Consider the following 12670-nt stretch of genomic DNA (forward strand, 5'->3'; position numbering starts at 1 on the left):
TACCTTTCAAGGTCGTTTGATAACTGGTTGCCTACGTTATCTTTGACATGGATCTAGAATGGTATGATGTTAAAGAGGCTGTGTTCAATATAGTACATGGCTCAGTGCTATTAGATCTGAAGTCAAAGTTTCATTTTATAAAATTATAGTACATCACTAGAGAATAAAATGTATCTAAATCATTTTAACTTTACTGTCTTATTTGGATATCTTTATTTGGTGTCCATTGTGAAAACTGATGACCAACTAGCCAGATATGTCAAATAATGTAGTCCAGATACAGTGGTCCTTTGTTTATAAATATGTGAGGTAGTATATAGTACTGATAATAAGAGCATTGACTCTGTAGCTTTATTGCCTGGGTTTGAAACCTTATTTTGCCATTTATTAGCTGTGTGACCTTGAAGAAGTACTTATTCTTTTTGTTCCTTTTTTAAAAAAATCTATCTGCAAATATGTTCCCTGGCTATACACATTTACATATTAGAGGCAAATATAGGTATGTAAATATGTACTCATGAATATATACACTAATATTCATGTATTCATATTTATATACACACATATATACTTTCAGCAAAATAAGGATCATACTGTTTTGAATCTTGTAGATTTTACTTAATTTTATGAATATTTTCTCATGCCATTAAATATACTTCAAAAACATTGTTTTTAATGACTGCAATGTAGTCTATCACGTAAATGTACAAAATGCATTTACCAAATTCTCTATTGTAGTTATATTTCCTCATTTTTGGAGTTTTAACTAATGCTACAGTGAACATCCTTGCACATTAATTTTTGTCTGGCTCTCAGATAATTTTTTAAGGATAGTTTTTTGAAATGAAATTACTGGGTCAAAGCGCATAAGTTTTTAAAAGTCTTTTGATATACATTTCCAGATTACTTCCCAAAAAGCTTGTGCATATTTTATTCATGAAGAAAATTTATTTCAAATTAATTTTATTTGAAATCAGAGGGTTACATGTTTATTTTTGTAAATTGATTTTTGCTTATACTAGTCATTCATTTCAACAAGTATATATTGAATGGCTACTACGTGCCAAGTATTCTTAGGCCCAAAGGATACAACAGTGAACACATATGTATGGTTTCTAAACTAAGAGAGCTTTCCTGTCTATAGGATTCCCGATATTTGACAATGAGTTAAATTTTATTTTATTTTTTTTATTTCAGAGTCAGAATTGAATAAAGTATTTAGAAAAGAGGAAAACTGTGCCTTAATGACCTATCTGTGCTATCAAGGTCTTTTTTTTTTTAAAAAACTAGTCCTATATTCATCTTCCTATGAGTTATGTTCATGTACTTGTTTCATTAAAAAGTAAATATTGGCCGGGCGCGGTGGCTCACGCCTGTAATCCTAGCTCTCTGGGAGGCTGAGGCGGGCGGATTGCTCGAGGTCAGGAGTTCGAAACCAGCCTGAGCAAGAGTGAGACCCCGTCTCTACTATAAATAGAAAGAAATTAATTGGCCAACTAATATATATAGAAAAAATTAGCCGGGCATGGTGGCTCATGCCTGTAGTCCCAGCTACTTGGGAGGCTGAGACAGAAGGATTGCTTGAGCCCAGGAGTTTGAGGTTGCTGTGAGCTAGGCTGACGCCACGGCACTCACTCTAGCCTGTGCAACAAAGCGAGACTCTGTCTCAGGAAAAAAAAAAAAAAAAAAAAAAAAAGTAAATATTGCTTTTCATGCTCTGTGCTAGGCACAGAAGATATAATGCTCTTCAGGAAACTTTAATCTAGTGTGTCTGGGTTAGACCTGTAGTCATGTCTGAAGAAAAGGAGATAGTTGGAATGCCTCCTTAAAGTTTCTTCCCGTATCTCCTTGTTTCTACAGTAATTTATCTGATTATATTTAAATTCCAAATAAGAAGTTGAATTATCTTAAATTGTAGTTATTCTAATCATATTGATAACAGTTTAATGGATATTGATATACATCTTTAATTCATAACAGGTTGAATCATTTATTTTGGATCAAGAAGATCTGGATAACCCAGTGCTTAAAACAACATCAGAGATATTCTTATCAAGTACTGCAGAAGGAGCAGACTTACGCACTGTGGATCCAGAGACACAGGCACGACTAGAAGCATTGCTAGAAGCAGCAGGTACTTTATTTTTTGTTCTTTCTTTTTCATCTCTTTAAATGTCTAGATCTCTAGAAGCAATAAGGTGAACATGAGGAATGAGTAAAAAATTTTAAGGAAGATAATTTTTAAAAATTTAAAATATTAAAGAAATAAAAAAATCTAGATCTCTTTACAAAGTTATACAAAATTATCCCCAAATCATATAACATTATACAAAATTTGAAATTTCTGTAAATTTTATTTCCTAAAGAAAATGTTCACATTTTAGATTTCTGGGCTCATTGCTAATATTTTTATGGTATTAAGATAATTACCTGGTTATTAAGGAAAACTTACCTGTCACTAATTACATTATAAAATAAAAACGTGGGAGATAAATTAATCAATTTATGACTTCTTTATCTTAACTGATTTTGGAAACTGCATGTAGATTACTTATTCACTTTAATCTATGTTTAACTTCATTATAAATAAGTAAAAAAATATTTTTTACTTATTATACATTTATATAAAATAGAACACAAACTTGGACTAAAATATATCAAGCTGTGTCAACTAACTGCATGTTCTGAAGTAGCAGAAAAGAAAAAAATCTGTGATAAGCATGCTTTCTCAAAATAATATATACTTATTATTTTATGTTGTATAACTTACTTGCTATTTACTATACAAAGTTTACATTACAGTATAGTAAAAGCCTTTTATCTCTCTTAAGATTAAGAAGGAAGTTAATCTTTCTAATCTTTATCTGTGGCCTTTGAGGTATGTTCACTTTGTGTAACACTCCCTTTAATTGTTTAAGATAAATATATGTCCACATTATACACAAATAGTTAATATACATGAGTAATTTATAGCTTATTTTTAAAAATAGTATCTAGAATCTTGTTAGACTGCCATATTTTTACCTTATCCTATATTAAAGCTATTAAAATGCAGAAAATTCAAAATAAAGTCTTTTAAAAGTAAAGAAAATTTAATTAAGAAAGTAGAAAAGAAAGTAAGAAAGTAGAAAATTTCATTCAGGGCTGGGCGCGGTGGCTCACGCCTGTAATCCTAGCACTCTGGGAGGCCGAGGCAGGTGGATTGCACGAATCAGGAGTTTGAAACCAGCCTGAGCAAGAGCAAAAGACCCCATCTGTACTATAAATAGAAAGAAATTAATTGGCTAACCAATATATATAGAAAAAATTAGCCGAGCATGGTGGAGCATGCCTGTAGTCCCAGCTACTTGGGAGGCTGAGGCAGCAGGATTGCTTGAGTCCAGGAGTTTGAGGTTGCTGTGAGCTAGGCTGATGCCACGGCACTCACTCTAGCCTGGGCAACAAAGCAAGACTCCGTCTCAAAAAAAAAAAAAAAATGAAAATTTCATTCAGTTTCTGAGTACTTTAATAAATATAATATTAAAAATAGATATCAGAAAAATCACAGTAGCCTTTGACATACAGTCATGCATTGCTTAATGACAGCTATAGGTTCTGAGGGAATGCATTAGGCGATTTCATTGTTATATGAACATCATTATGTACTTACACAAACCTGGCTATATAGTATAGCATATTGTTCCTAGGTTGCAAACCTGTAAGGCATGTTACTATACTGAATACTGTAGGCAATTGTAACATAATGTTAAGTAATGTTAAGTGTTTGTTTCCCTAAATATATCTAAACATAGAAAAGGTACAGTAAAAATGTGATATAAAAGATAAAAAGTAGTTTCCCTGTATAGGACACTTAACATGAATGGAGCTTGTAGGAATGGAAATTGCTCAATTGGGGGAGTCAGTGAGTGAGTGGTGAAGGCCTAGGGCATTATGGGACACTACTGTAGACTTTATATATGCTGTACACTTAGACTACACTAAGTTTTTTTTTTTTTTTTTAAATATATCTATTGTGATGAAATAGACTACACTAAGTTTATAAAAAAATATTTTTCTTTCTTTAGTAGGTTAACCTTAGCTTACTGTAACTTTTTTACTTTATAAACGTTTAAACTTTTTTAAACTTTTTGAATCTTTTGTAATAACACTTAGCTTTGAAACACAAATATGCTGTACAGCTATACAAAAATATTTTCTTTCTTTATTTTCTTATTCTATAAACTTTTTTTCTATTTTATAATTTTTTTACTTTTTAAACTTTTTTATTAAATTAAACTTGTTAAACTTTTGTGTTAATTAATAACCACAAACACACATTGGCCTAGGTTCAAATAGAGTCAGGATAATCAATATCACTATCTTCCACCTCCACGTCTTGTCCCATTGGAAGGTTTTTCAGTGGTAATAACACGTGGAACTGTCATATCCTATAATAACAGTGCCTTCTTCTAGAATACCTCCTGAATGACCTGTCTGAGGCTGTTTCACAGTTAACTTTTTTTTTTATAAGTAGAAGGAATATACTAAAAAATGATATTAAGAAGTATAGTAAATATATAAACCAGTAATATCATTTATTATCATTATCAAGTTGTACTTACTGTACTAGCACATATGTACTATTTGTGCTAGAATTTTATATGACTGGCAGTGCAGTAGGTTTGTTTACACCATCATCACTACAAACACATGAGTAATGCATTATGCTATGATGTTATGATAGCTAGGAAGTCACTAGATGATAGGAATTTTTCAGTTCCATTATAATCTTAATGGGACCACTGTCGTATATGCAGTCCATCTTTGACTGAAGCATAGTTATGGGGCTCATACTGAAGAAAAAAAAACAGTGTTACATTTCACCAAATAATGACTAGGGGAAAGGTAGGAGATGAAGGAAATTCAGCATTTTTATATTTTCCTTGGAAAGACACAGATGCTATGTTAGGGATGTGTTTATTTGCTGCCATCTTGTAACTCCTCTTTGCATAGGTACAATTTGTAGCAGATTGACTTTTAGTCCATCTAACGTGGACTAAAATTGATAGAAACTTAAAATTAGTTTGAACAAAATAAAGTACAAAGATGAATTACATTGGGTGTCCTTCCCTTCTAGTGTAGATTTCTTGTGAATTTCTTAGTTGTGATTTATACATGTACTATATAAGATCTGAAATGGCAGTATCATGCTACCTTCTAATCTTTTTTTCTATGCTTTGGAACCTTACATTTGTTTTTCTTGGAACAGAGAAAAATGTGGAGAAGAGGTGTTTCACTTCTCCAGGTCTTCTCCAGACTAATTTCTTTTACTTCCTAAGGACATATTTGATTATTGGTGGTAGTACATCTTTATTCCTGTTTAGGCTTGAACTTCATTCATATTGTGAGTATTACTCCATGATCGCTGATTAAGGGCATTAAACTCATTTCTTTTTCTTCTGAACACTTCATGATTCTCATTAAGGGCTGGCTCTTTTCTGGTACATTAAGCATTTTCCTCTCTTTTCTCTTTTGGTTCATAGTAAATCTGGTCTAAGCAGCAAGATACTTTAGAATCACTTATTTTGATACATATATTATTAGAAAATAAACCTTGAAAGTAATGACTTTCTGTCTTCAAGGAAGTGTCAGAAAACTATTGAATTTTTTTTTTTTTTTTTTTAAATACAGTGTCTTGCTCTGTTGCCCAGGCTGGAGTGCACTGGTGTGATCATAGCTCATTGTAGCATCAAACTCCTGGGCTAAAGTGATCCTCCTGCCATAGTCTCCCAAGTATTTGGGGCTACAGGTGCGTGCCACCATGCCCAACTAATTTTTCTATGTTTTGTAGAGACAGGATCTCACTATGTTGCTCGGGCTGGTCTCGAACTCCTAACCTCTAGCTATCCTCCTGCCTCGGCCTCCCAAAGTGTTGGGATTATAGTTGTGAGCCATCATGTTCAGCCAGAAACTATTAAATTTTAAATTTTTGTGTATTTTGACAATTTAAACTTCAGACATTGTGTTTTTTTTGTTTTTTTTTTTTGAGACAGAGTCTCGCTTTATTGCCCAGGTTAGAGTGAGTGCCGTGGCGTCAGCCTAGCTCACAGCAACCTCAAACTCCTGGGCTCAAGCGATCCTGCTGCCTCAGCCTCCCGAGTAGCTGGGACTACAGGCATGCGCCACCATGCCCAGCTAATTTTTTCTATATGTATTAGTTGGCCAATTAATTTCTTTCTATTTATAGTAGAGACGGGGTCTCGCTCTTGCTCAGGCTGGTTTTGAACTCCTGACCTCAAGCAATCTGCCCGCCTCGGCCTCCCAGAGTGCTAGGATTACAGGCGTGAGCCACCGCGCCCGGCCCAGACATTGTTGAATATAATATTGTGTCCAAAGAAATTGTCAGATATATTTTAAAGTAATGTGCCCTTTTCTAAAACTGGTGCAAGTTAATTGTTTGATGAATACTTTTTTTGTGCTTCAGTATTTTCACTAGCTTTTTAGATATTGTGTTAAGCCTGTAACATTTTAGAGGAATGTTTAGACTTAAGTTTATGTTTTTAATTATGAGATCGTGATAGACATTGCTAGCCCTTCTTGAGGAAGATAGAATTCTTGATGCTATTTTTTTTTCAACATATTATGAGGGTGCAAATGTTTAGGTTACATATGTTGCCCTTGGGCCCCCCCCCATGCTATTTTAATTTAAACAAAATGCAGTTGAAAATATTTTTTCTTTAAGATTCTTTGAAATTCTTAGAGAGAAATTAAGAATCAAGGTCATATCAAGAAGGACTTTAGGCCGGGTGCAGTGGCTCATACCTGTAATCCTAGCATTCTGGGGAGCTGAGGCAGAGGATTGCTTGAGGTCAGGAGTTCGAGACCAGCCTGAGCAAGAGCAAGATCCCATCTCTCCTAAAAATAGAAAATGTAGCCTGGTGTTGTGGTGCTTTATTGTAGTCCCAGCTACTCCAGAGGCTGAGGCAGGAGGATCACTTGAGCCCAGGGGTTTGAGGTTTCAGTGAGCTATGATGATGCTACTGTACTTCACCTGTGGCAACAGAGCCAGACTCTGCCTTAAAAAAAAAAGAGACTTTAAAAATTATTTTCTGAATTATAAATATGATACATATGAAATAGCTAAAGCAATGTGAATTGTATTAAGTAGATAATAAAGCCTTCCCATTGTCTGTCAAGTGTTTACATATACTTTTCCTCTTGTGATGATATAAATCTATGTATATATTTGAATGTAAAGTTTTTAAAAATGAAATAGAATCATGCTGTATAAAATGTATTATAACTTTTTTGTTTTATTTAATTTATTGTGAGCAAACTTCCATGATAGTTTATGTTGATCTTTCTCCTTTTATTAAAGGGTAAGAATATTCTATTGCTTGGATGCACCATAATTAATTTTATCAATTCCTTCTTGAGGCATATTTAGCTTACACCTAATTTTTCAATAGCACAAATTATGCAATTGTTTATATCCTTATATATCTGTAACTATTCTTACTTGTGCAAGTATCTCTATAGGACAGATTTTTAGAAATTGGCATCACTGGTTCAAAGGGTATTTATATTTGAAACTTTGATTACTTTTGTCAGATTGGTCCCCCAAGTTTGTATATTTAATTCGATCAACAGTTTTGAGAGGGCCTCAGACCACAACAACTTTTTTGGTCAATTTTATAGAAGAAAAATAGTATCTTACCGTTTTAGTTTGCATTCATTTTATATTATTAGTAAATTGTGTGGTAGCTCTTTATAAATAATGATATAAATTTATTGGATGTTATGTATATGATTTTAAAATGTTTATTTTATTTATAAGTATGAACTTATTTTAGTTTAAAATGTTGCCCCAAAAGATTGTTCAAAGTGGATATTTGACCAAAGAAAGAAACTGTTGGATTGTTTGTTATAGAATTTATAGAATATCCCCTTCATTGCTACTGAAAATAATATATATAGACAGATATCCTATACTAGAAATCATATGGTATGACTGTGTACTTTGAAAGAAATCTCATTGGTTTCATACAATAAGCATTGTATTAAGTTACATTTGGAGTTAGGTAGAGGACAAATTAATATTGTGTGCATTGTAAAGATAGACTAAAACATGGGTGGTTATGCCATGGACTTTCTATCACTTTCATAGTGATGGAATTGAAATTATCAGTCTTATCTTCTGTCTGCCTTATCTATGGATACCGTGCCATTTCTTTTCCCTAGATAATAGTGTTTAGAAATGTAATTACAATTTGCACTTTTATACTTTTTCTTGCCCTGCACTACCTGATTGATTGATGCACACTGAAGGAATTGGCAAATTGTCAACTGCTGATGGTAAAGCTTTTGCAGATCCTGAGGTACTCCGGAGACTGACATCCTCAGTTAGTTGTGCACTGGATGAAGCTGCTGCTGCACTGACACGGATGAAAGCAGAAAATGGCCACAATGCAGGACAAGTGGACACGTATGTATTTCATGACTTTGGCTGGGTATTAGACATTTTCTTGAGTAGATTTTGGGGAAGTAGCCAATTTTTGTTAAATATATTTTTTGGAGGCACTTATAAACTTTAGCCAAATAAATATTAGAATGTATATTTTAAGTGGAAATATAAAGGATATGTATTATGTAGGTATAAAAATGGATATTTTTATTCTTGCATTCAACTCTTATTCATTGAGCATTCTTGGGAAATGTACTATACTAGAATCTATGAGAAATCCAAACTGAATAAGACCTGTTTTCCACTTTGAAGGAAGATAATTCTAAAGATTATAGTAGTAAACTCTAAACTGATTGCTTGATTAGTAATAAATGAAATGAGTTATCAATACAATAAGCTAATTACTTACTACTCAGATATGGTCCATGGGCCAGCTGTATCAGCATCACCTCAGAGCTTGTTAGAAATGTAGAATCTCAGGCCCTATCTCAGATCTAATGAATTAGAATCTGCATTTTAACAAGAAATGTGGACAAGAGTGGTTTGTATGCACATTAAAGTTTGAGAGTCATTGATCTAGTTAGTCATTCGGCAGTAAAATTGTTTTCTTAGATTTTCACCTTCACTGTTACCAAATAAAATTTTTTTTTTTTTTTTTTTTGAGACAGAGTCTCACTTTTTGTTGCCCTGGCTAGAGTGAGTGCCGTGGCGTCAGCCTAGCTCACAGCAACCTCAAACTCCTGGGCTCAAGCGATCCTCCTGCCTCAGCCTCCCAAGTAGCTGGGACTACAGGCATGCACCACCATGCCCGGCTAATTTTTTGTATATATATTTTTAGTTGGTCAATTAATTTCTTTCTATTTTTAGTAGAGACGGGGTCTCGCTCAGGATGGTTTCGAACTCCCAACCTCGAGCAATCCGCCCGCCTCGGCCTCCCAGAGTGCTAGGATTACAGGCGTGAGCCACCGCGCCCGGCCAACCAAATAAAATTTTAAGCCATAGGATTATACCCCAAAATGTCCTTGGGAACCATTATACTAGTAGAGTTTAAAAATTTTTCTATTTAATGCTTTGTTTACAGTATGTTAGAAGATTTTAGAAGATAAAAATGACAGCTATTTTCAAATTCACTTACTGGCTTTCTGGCTTGGTTGATATACATGAATAATTAGAGTTCCAAACAAGATGCTCAGCATTTAAGATGTTCATACAATTTTTTTTCTCTTACTATATTAACATTTTTCTGTGTATGACTAACTTTTTATATTTAATGGAATTTATTATAGGGCCCTGTGTCTTTCTGTATCAGGTAATTATTGAATGGTTTTGTTTTTAGTCGCAGTCTGGCAGAAGCTTGTTCAGATGGGGATGTCAATGCTGTCCGGAAATTGCTAGACGAAGGCAGAAGTGTAAATGAACATACAGAAGAAGGAGAAAGCCTGCTGTGTTTGGCTTGTTCCGCAGGGTATTATGAATTAGCACAAGTAAGCAGAAATAATCTTCATTGATTAAAATTGTGCAAGGGTTTGATGTTTTATTTATTTTTATCACTTATAAAAGAAATTATAATTAGAGGCCAGGGTCTTCTCCCCTCCTTCCCTTTTTGGCAGTAGGTAAAATAGAAACAGATGAACAATTTGTTTTGTTGCCTATACATACAACTAGGATTGGTCTGTTTTTCTAATACTTATTCAAAACCAGGCGTCCTTAAACTACGGCCCATGGGCCACATGTGGGTGTTTTTTCCCGTTTGTTTTTTTACTTCAAAATAAGATATGTGCAATGTGCATAGGAATTTGTTCATAGCTTTTTTTGAACTATAGTCCGGCCCTCCAATGGTCTGAGGGACAGCCCCCTGTTTAAAAAGTTTGAGGACCCCTGCTCAAAACTAATCCTAATGAATAAGAAACAAATATAAATAATAATCGTATTTTAAACTCATGTTTAGAAGTAATACACAATTGTAATTGAAAGTAGTTGTTATTTTCATTCCATTCATATTACTCAATTCTTTTAATTTTTTTACTTCTATATTAGAGCAGTATTGGTAATTAGTCCTGTTTTTACCAGTTTCTGTCTTATGAGAATAGTTCTGCTGTCTTGCTAGATAACCTCAAGCATAATACACATTACTTGACAAGAGCAGTCATATTTTATAATTGAATGGCTGAGTACCTACTACTTTATTTAAGGATTAATATGTAATCAGGCCAGGTGTGATGGTTCACACCTGTAATCCCAGCACTTTGGGGAGGCCAAGGTGGGAGGATCTCTTGAGGCTAGGAGTTCGAGACCAGCCTGGGCAAGATAGTAAGACCCTGTCTCTACAAAAATAAAAGTAATTAACTGGGCATGGTGGCACATGCCTATAATCCTAGCTACTTGGGAGGCTGAGGCAGGAGAATCACTGAGGCAGGAGTTTGAGGCTGCAGTGAGCTATGATCATGCCACTGTACTCTAGCCTGGGTGACAGAGTAAGACCCTGTCTCTTAAAAAAAAAAAAAGTAATGGTGTTGTAAAATGTTACATAGAACCTGGCATTTTGAGTAGTGAAGACTTGTATATTTTCCTAAAAAGTGATTACTATTGATTTTTCCTCACCCTTCCCTGTTCTAAAAGAATATCTTCATAGATTCAGTATATTCTCTAGAAATACTATTAATGGTATGAATTAACAGTTTCTTTGTGTGTATGTGTTTTAAAGGTATTGCTTGCTATGCATGCTAATGTTGAAGATCGAGGGAATAAAGGAGACATAACTCCCTTGATGGCAGCTTCCAGTGGAGGCTACTTAGATATTGTGAAATTATTACTTCTTCATGATGCAGATGTCAACTCTCAGTCTGCAACAGGTATGTAGAGAGCGATACATTAATTGGGGGGAAATTGATGTAGTTCATTGTAACCTGAAAGAGAAAAAAAATTGATTCCTGGGGAAAACCAGTATAAACTTACAGAAAAATCTTAACTCTTGTGTAGGATCTCTGAGTAAAATACAAATTAATTTGATATCTTAAAAAGTCTTTAAAATAAACTTAGATTCTGTTTGGTCAAGATTGACAGTTTTTATGGTATGTGTATATATTTATACACACACACACACACACACACACAGACAATGGGATATTATTCAGACTTAAAAAAGAGGACATCCTGCCCTTTGCTACAAGATGGATGGACCTGGAGGACATTATGCTAAGTGAAATCAGCCAGACACACAAAAGTATTGCATATTCTCACTTGTATGTGGAATCTTCAGGGGAAAAAATGGTCAGATAGAGATAGAAAATAAAACATTGGTTACCAGGGTTGGGGGAGGAAATGGGGACATGTAGGATACAAAGTAGCAAATATGTAGGATGAACAAGCTGAAAAATCTGATGTATAGTGTGAGGAATATAGTTAATAATAGTGTATTATATTCAGGATTTTTGGTAAATGAGTAAATTATAGCTGCTTTTGCCACTGGGGAAAAATTGGGTAACTGTGTGAGATAATGAGTATGTTAATTTATTCCACTATAGTAACCATTTTACTATATTTCTAACATCATGTCGTGTGCCTTAAACACAACAAAATTTTATTTTTTAAAAAAAGAGTGATAGTTTTTCTGCTAGGGACAATTTTCTTTTTTGGGGTAATGATATATATAATAATATATAAAGAGGCAAAATTATGAGCTATATCTGCTATGATTCTTTATCTCACTTAAATATAACTTCCTTGACTTTAGATCATAGATTAACCTGAGAGTGTTTACTCCGTAGGGTTTTTCATGTTGAGCGTGTTGAATACATTTTCTAATGAGATATGCTTGTGTAGCATAAAAGCTACCCTAGTAAGGATTACTCTTTTAGTAATCCTCAGGAAGTACTTATTTATGCTTCACAGAATAAATATGGAGATAGGAGCAACCTTGGCCATATGTCTTGAGTTATAGATTTGGTAGCAAGTTTCCTTGGATTTAATTTATGTGCTAGTGAGGCAACCACATCGTTAAGAAAAAATTTAAATAACACCAGCATATCAGTTTTCCATACCATTAGATAAATGTTTAAATGTAACCTAATTTATTTTTAAAATGAGCAAGATTACCTAGAAGGGGTTGTAGGCCATTTTGCTGACCACTTTGTCTTTGTTCTTGTAATATTAATTTGCATAATGCCTGAGATGCATTGTGAATAGTTGAATTATGAACAGATTGGGTTCTGAAATTATAGTTTACTT

General features: G+C 33.9%; 1 protein-coding gene across 14 annotated transcripts in view; it reads left to right on the plus strand.

Annotated features, from left to right (window-relative positions):
* Positions 1-12670, plus strand: part of ANKHD1 (ankyrin repeat and KH domain containing 1) — a 142426-nt gene that overhangs the window by 25158 nt on the left and 104598 nt on the right. For 13 of the 14 annotated variants that reach the window (XM_012748869.2, XM_012748872.2, XM_012748874.2 and 10 more), the window contains exons 2-5: positions 1981-2134; positions 8308-8464; positions 9780-9927; positions 11148-11295. In XM_012748869.2, the coding sequence (XP_012604323.1) occupies positions 1981-2134; positions 8308-8464; positions 9780-9927; positions 11148-11295 (607 nt within the window). The remainder of the gene's footprint in view (positions 1-1980; positions 2135-8307; positions 8465-9779; positions 9928-11147; positions 11296-12670) is intronic. The other variant, XM_012748871.2, reaches the window with a different exon arrangement.

The sequence above is a fragment of the Microcebus murinus genome, chromosome 21 (assembly GCF_040939455.1).
Source record: "Microcebus murinus isolate Inina chromosome 21, M.murinus_Inina_mat1.0, whole genome shotgun sequence".
NCBI classification, from domain to species: Eukaryota; Metazoa; Chordata; class Mammalia; order Primates; family Cheirogaleidae; genus Microcebus; species Microcebus murinus.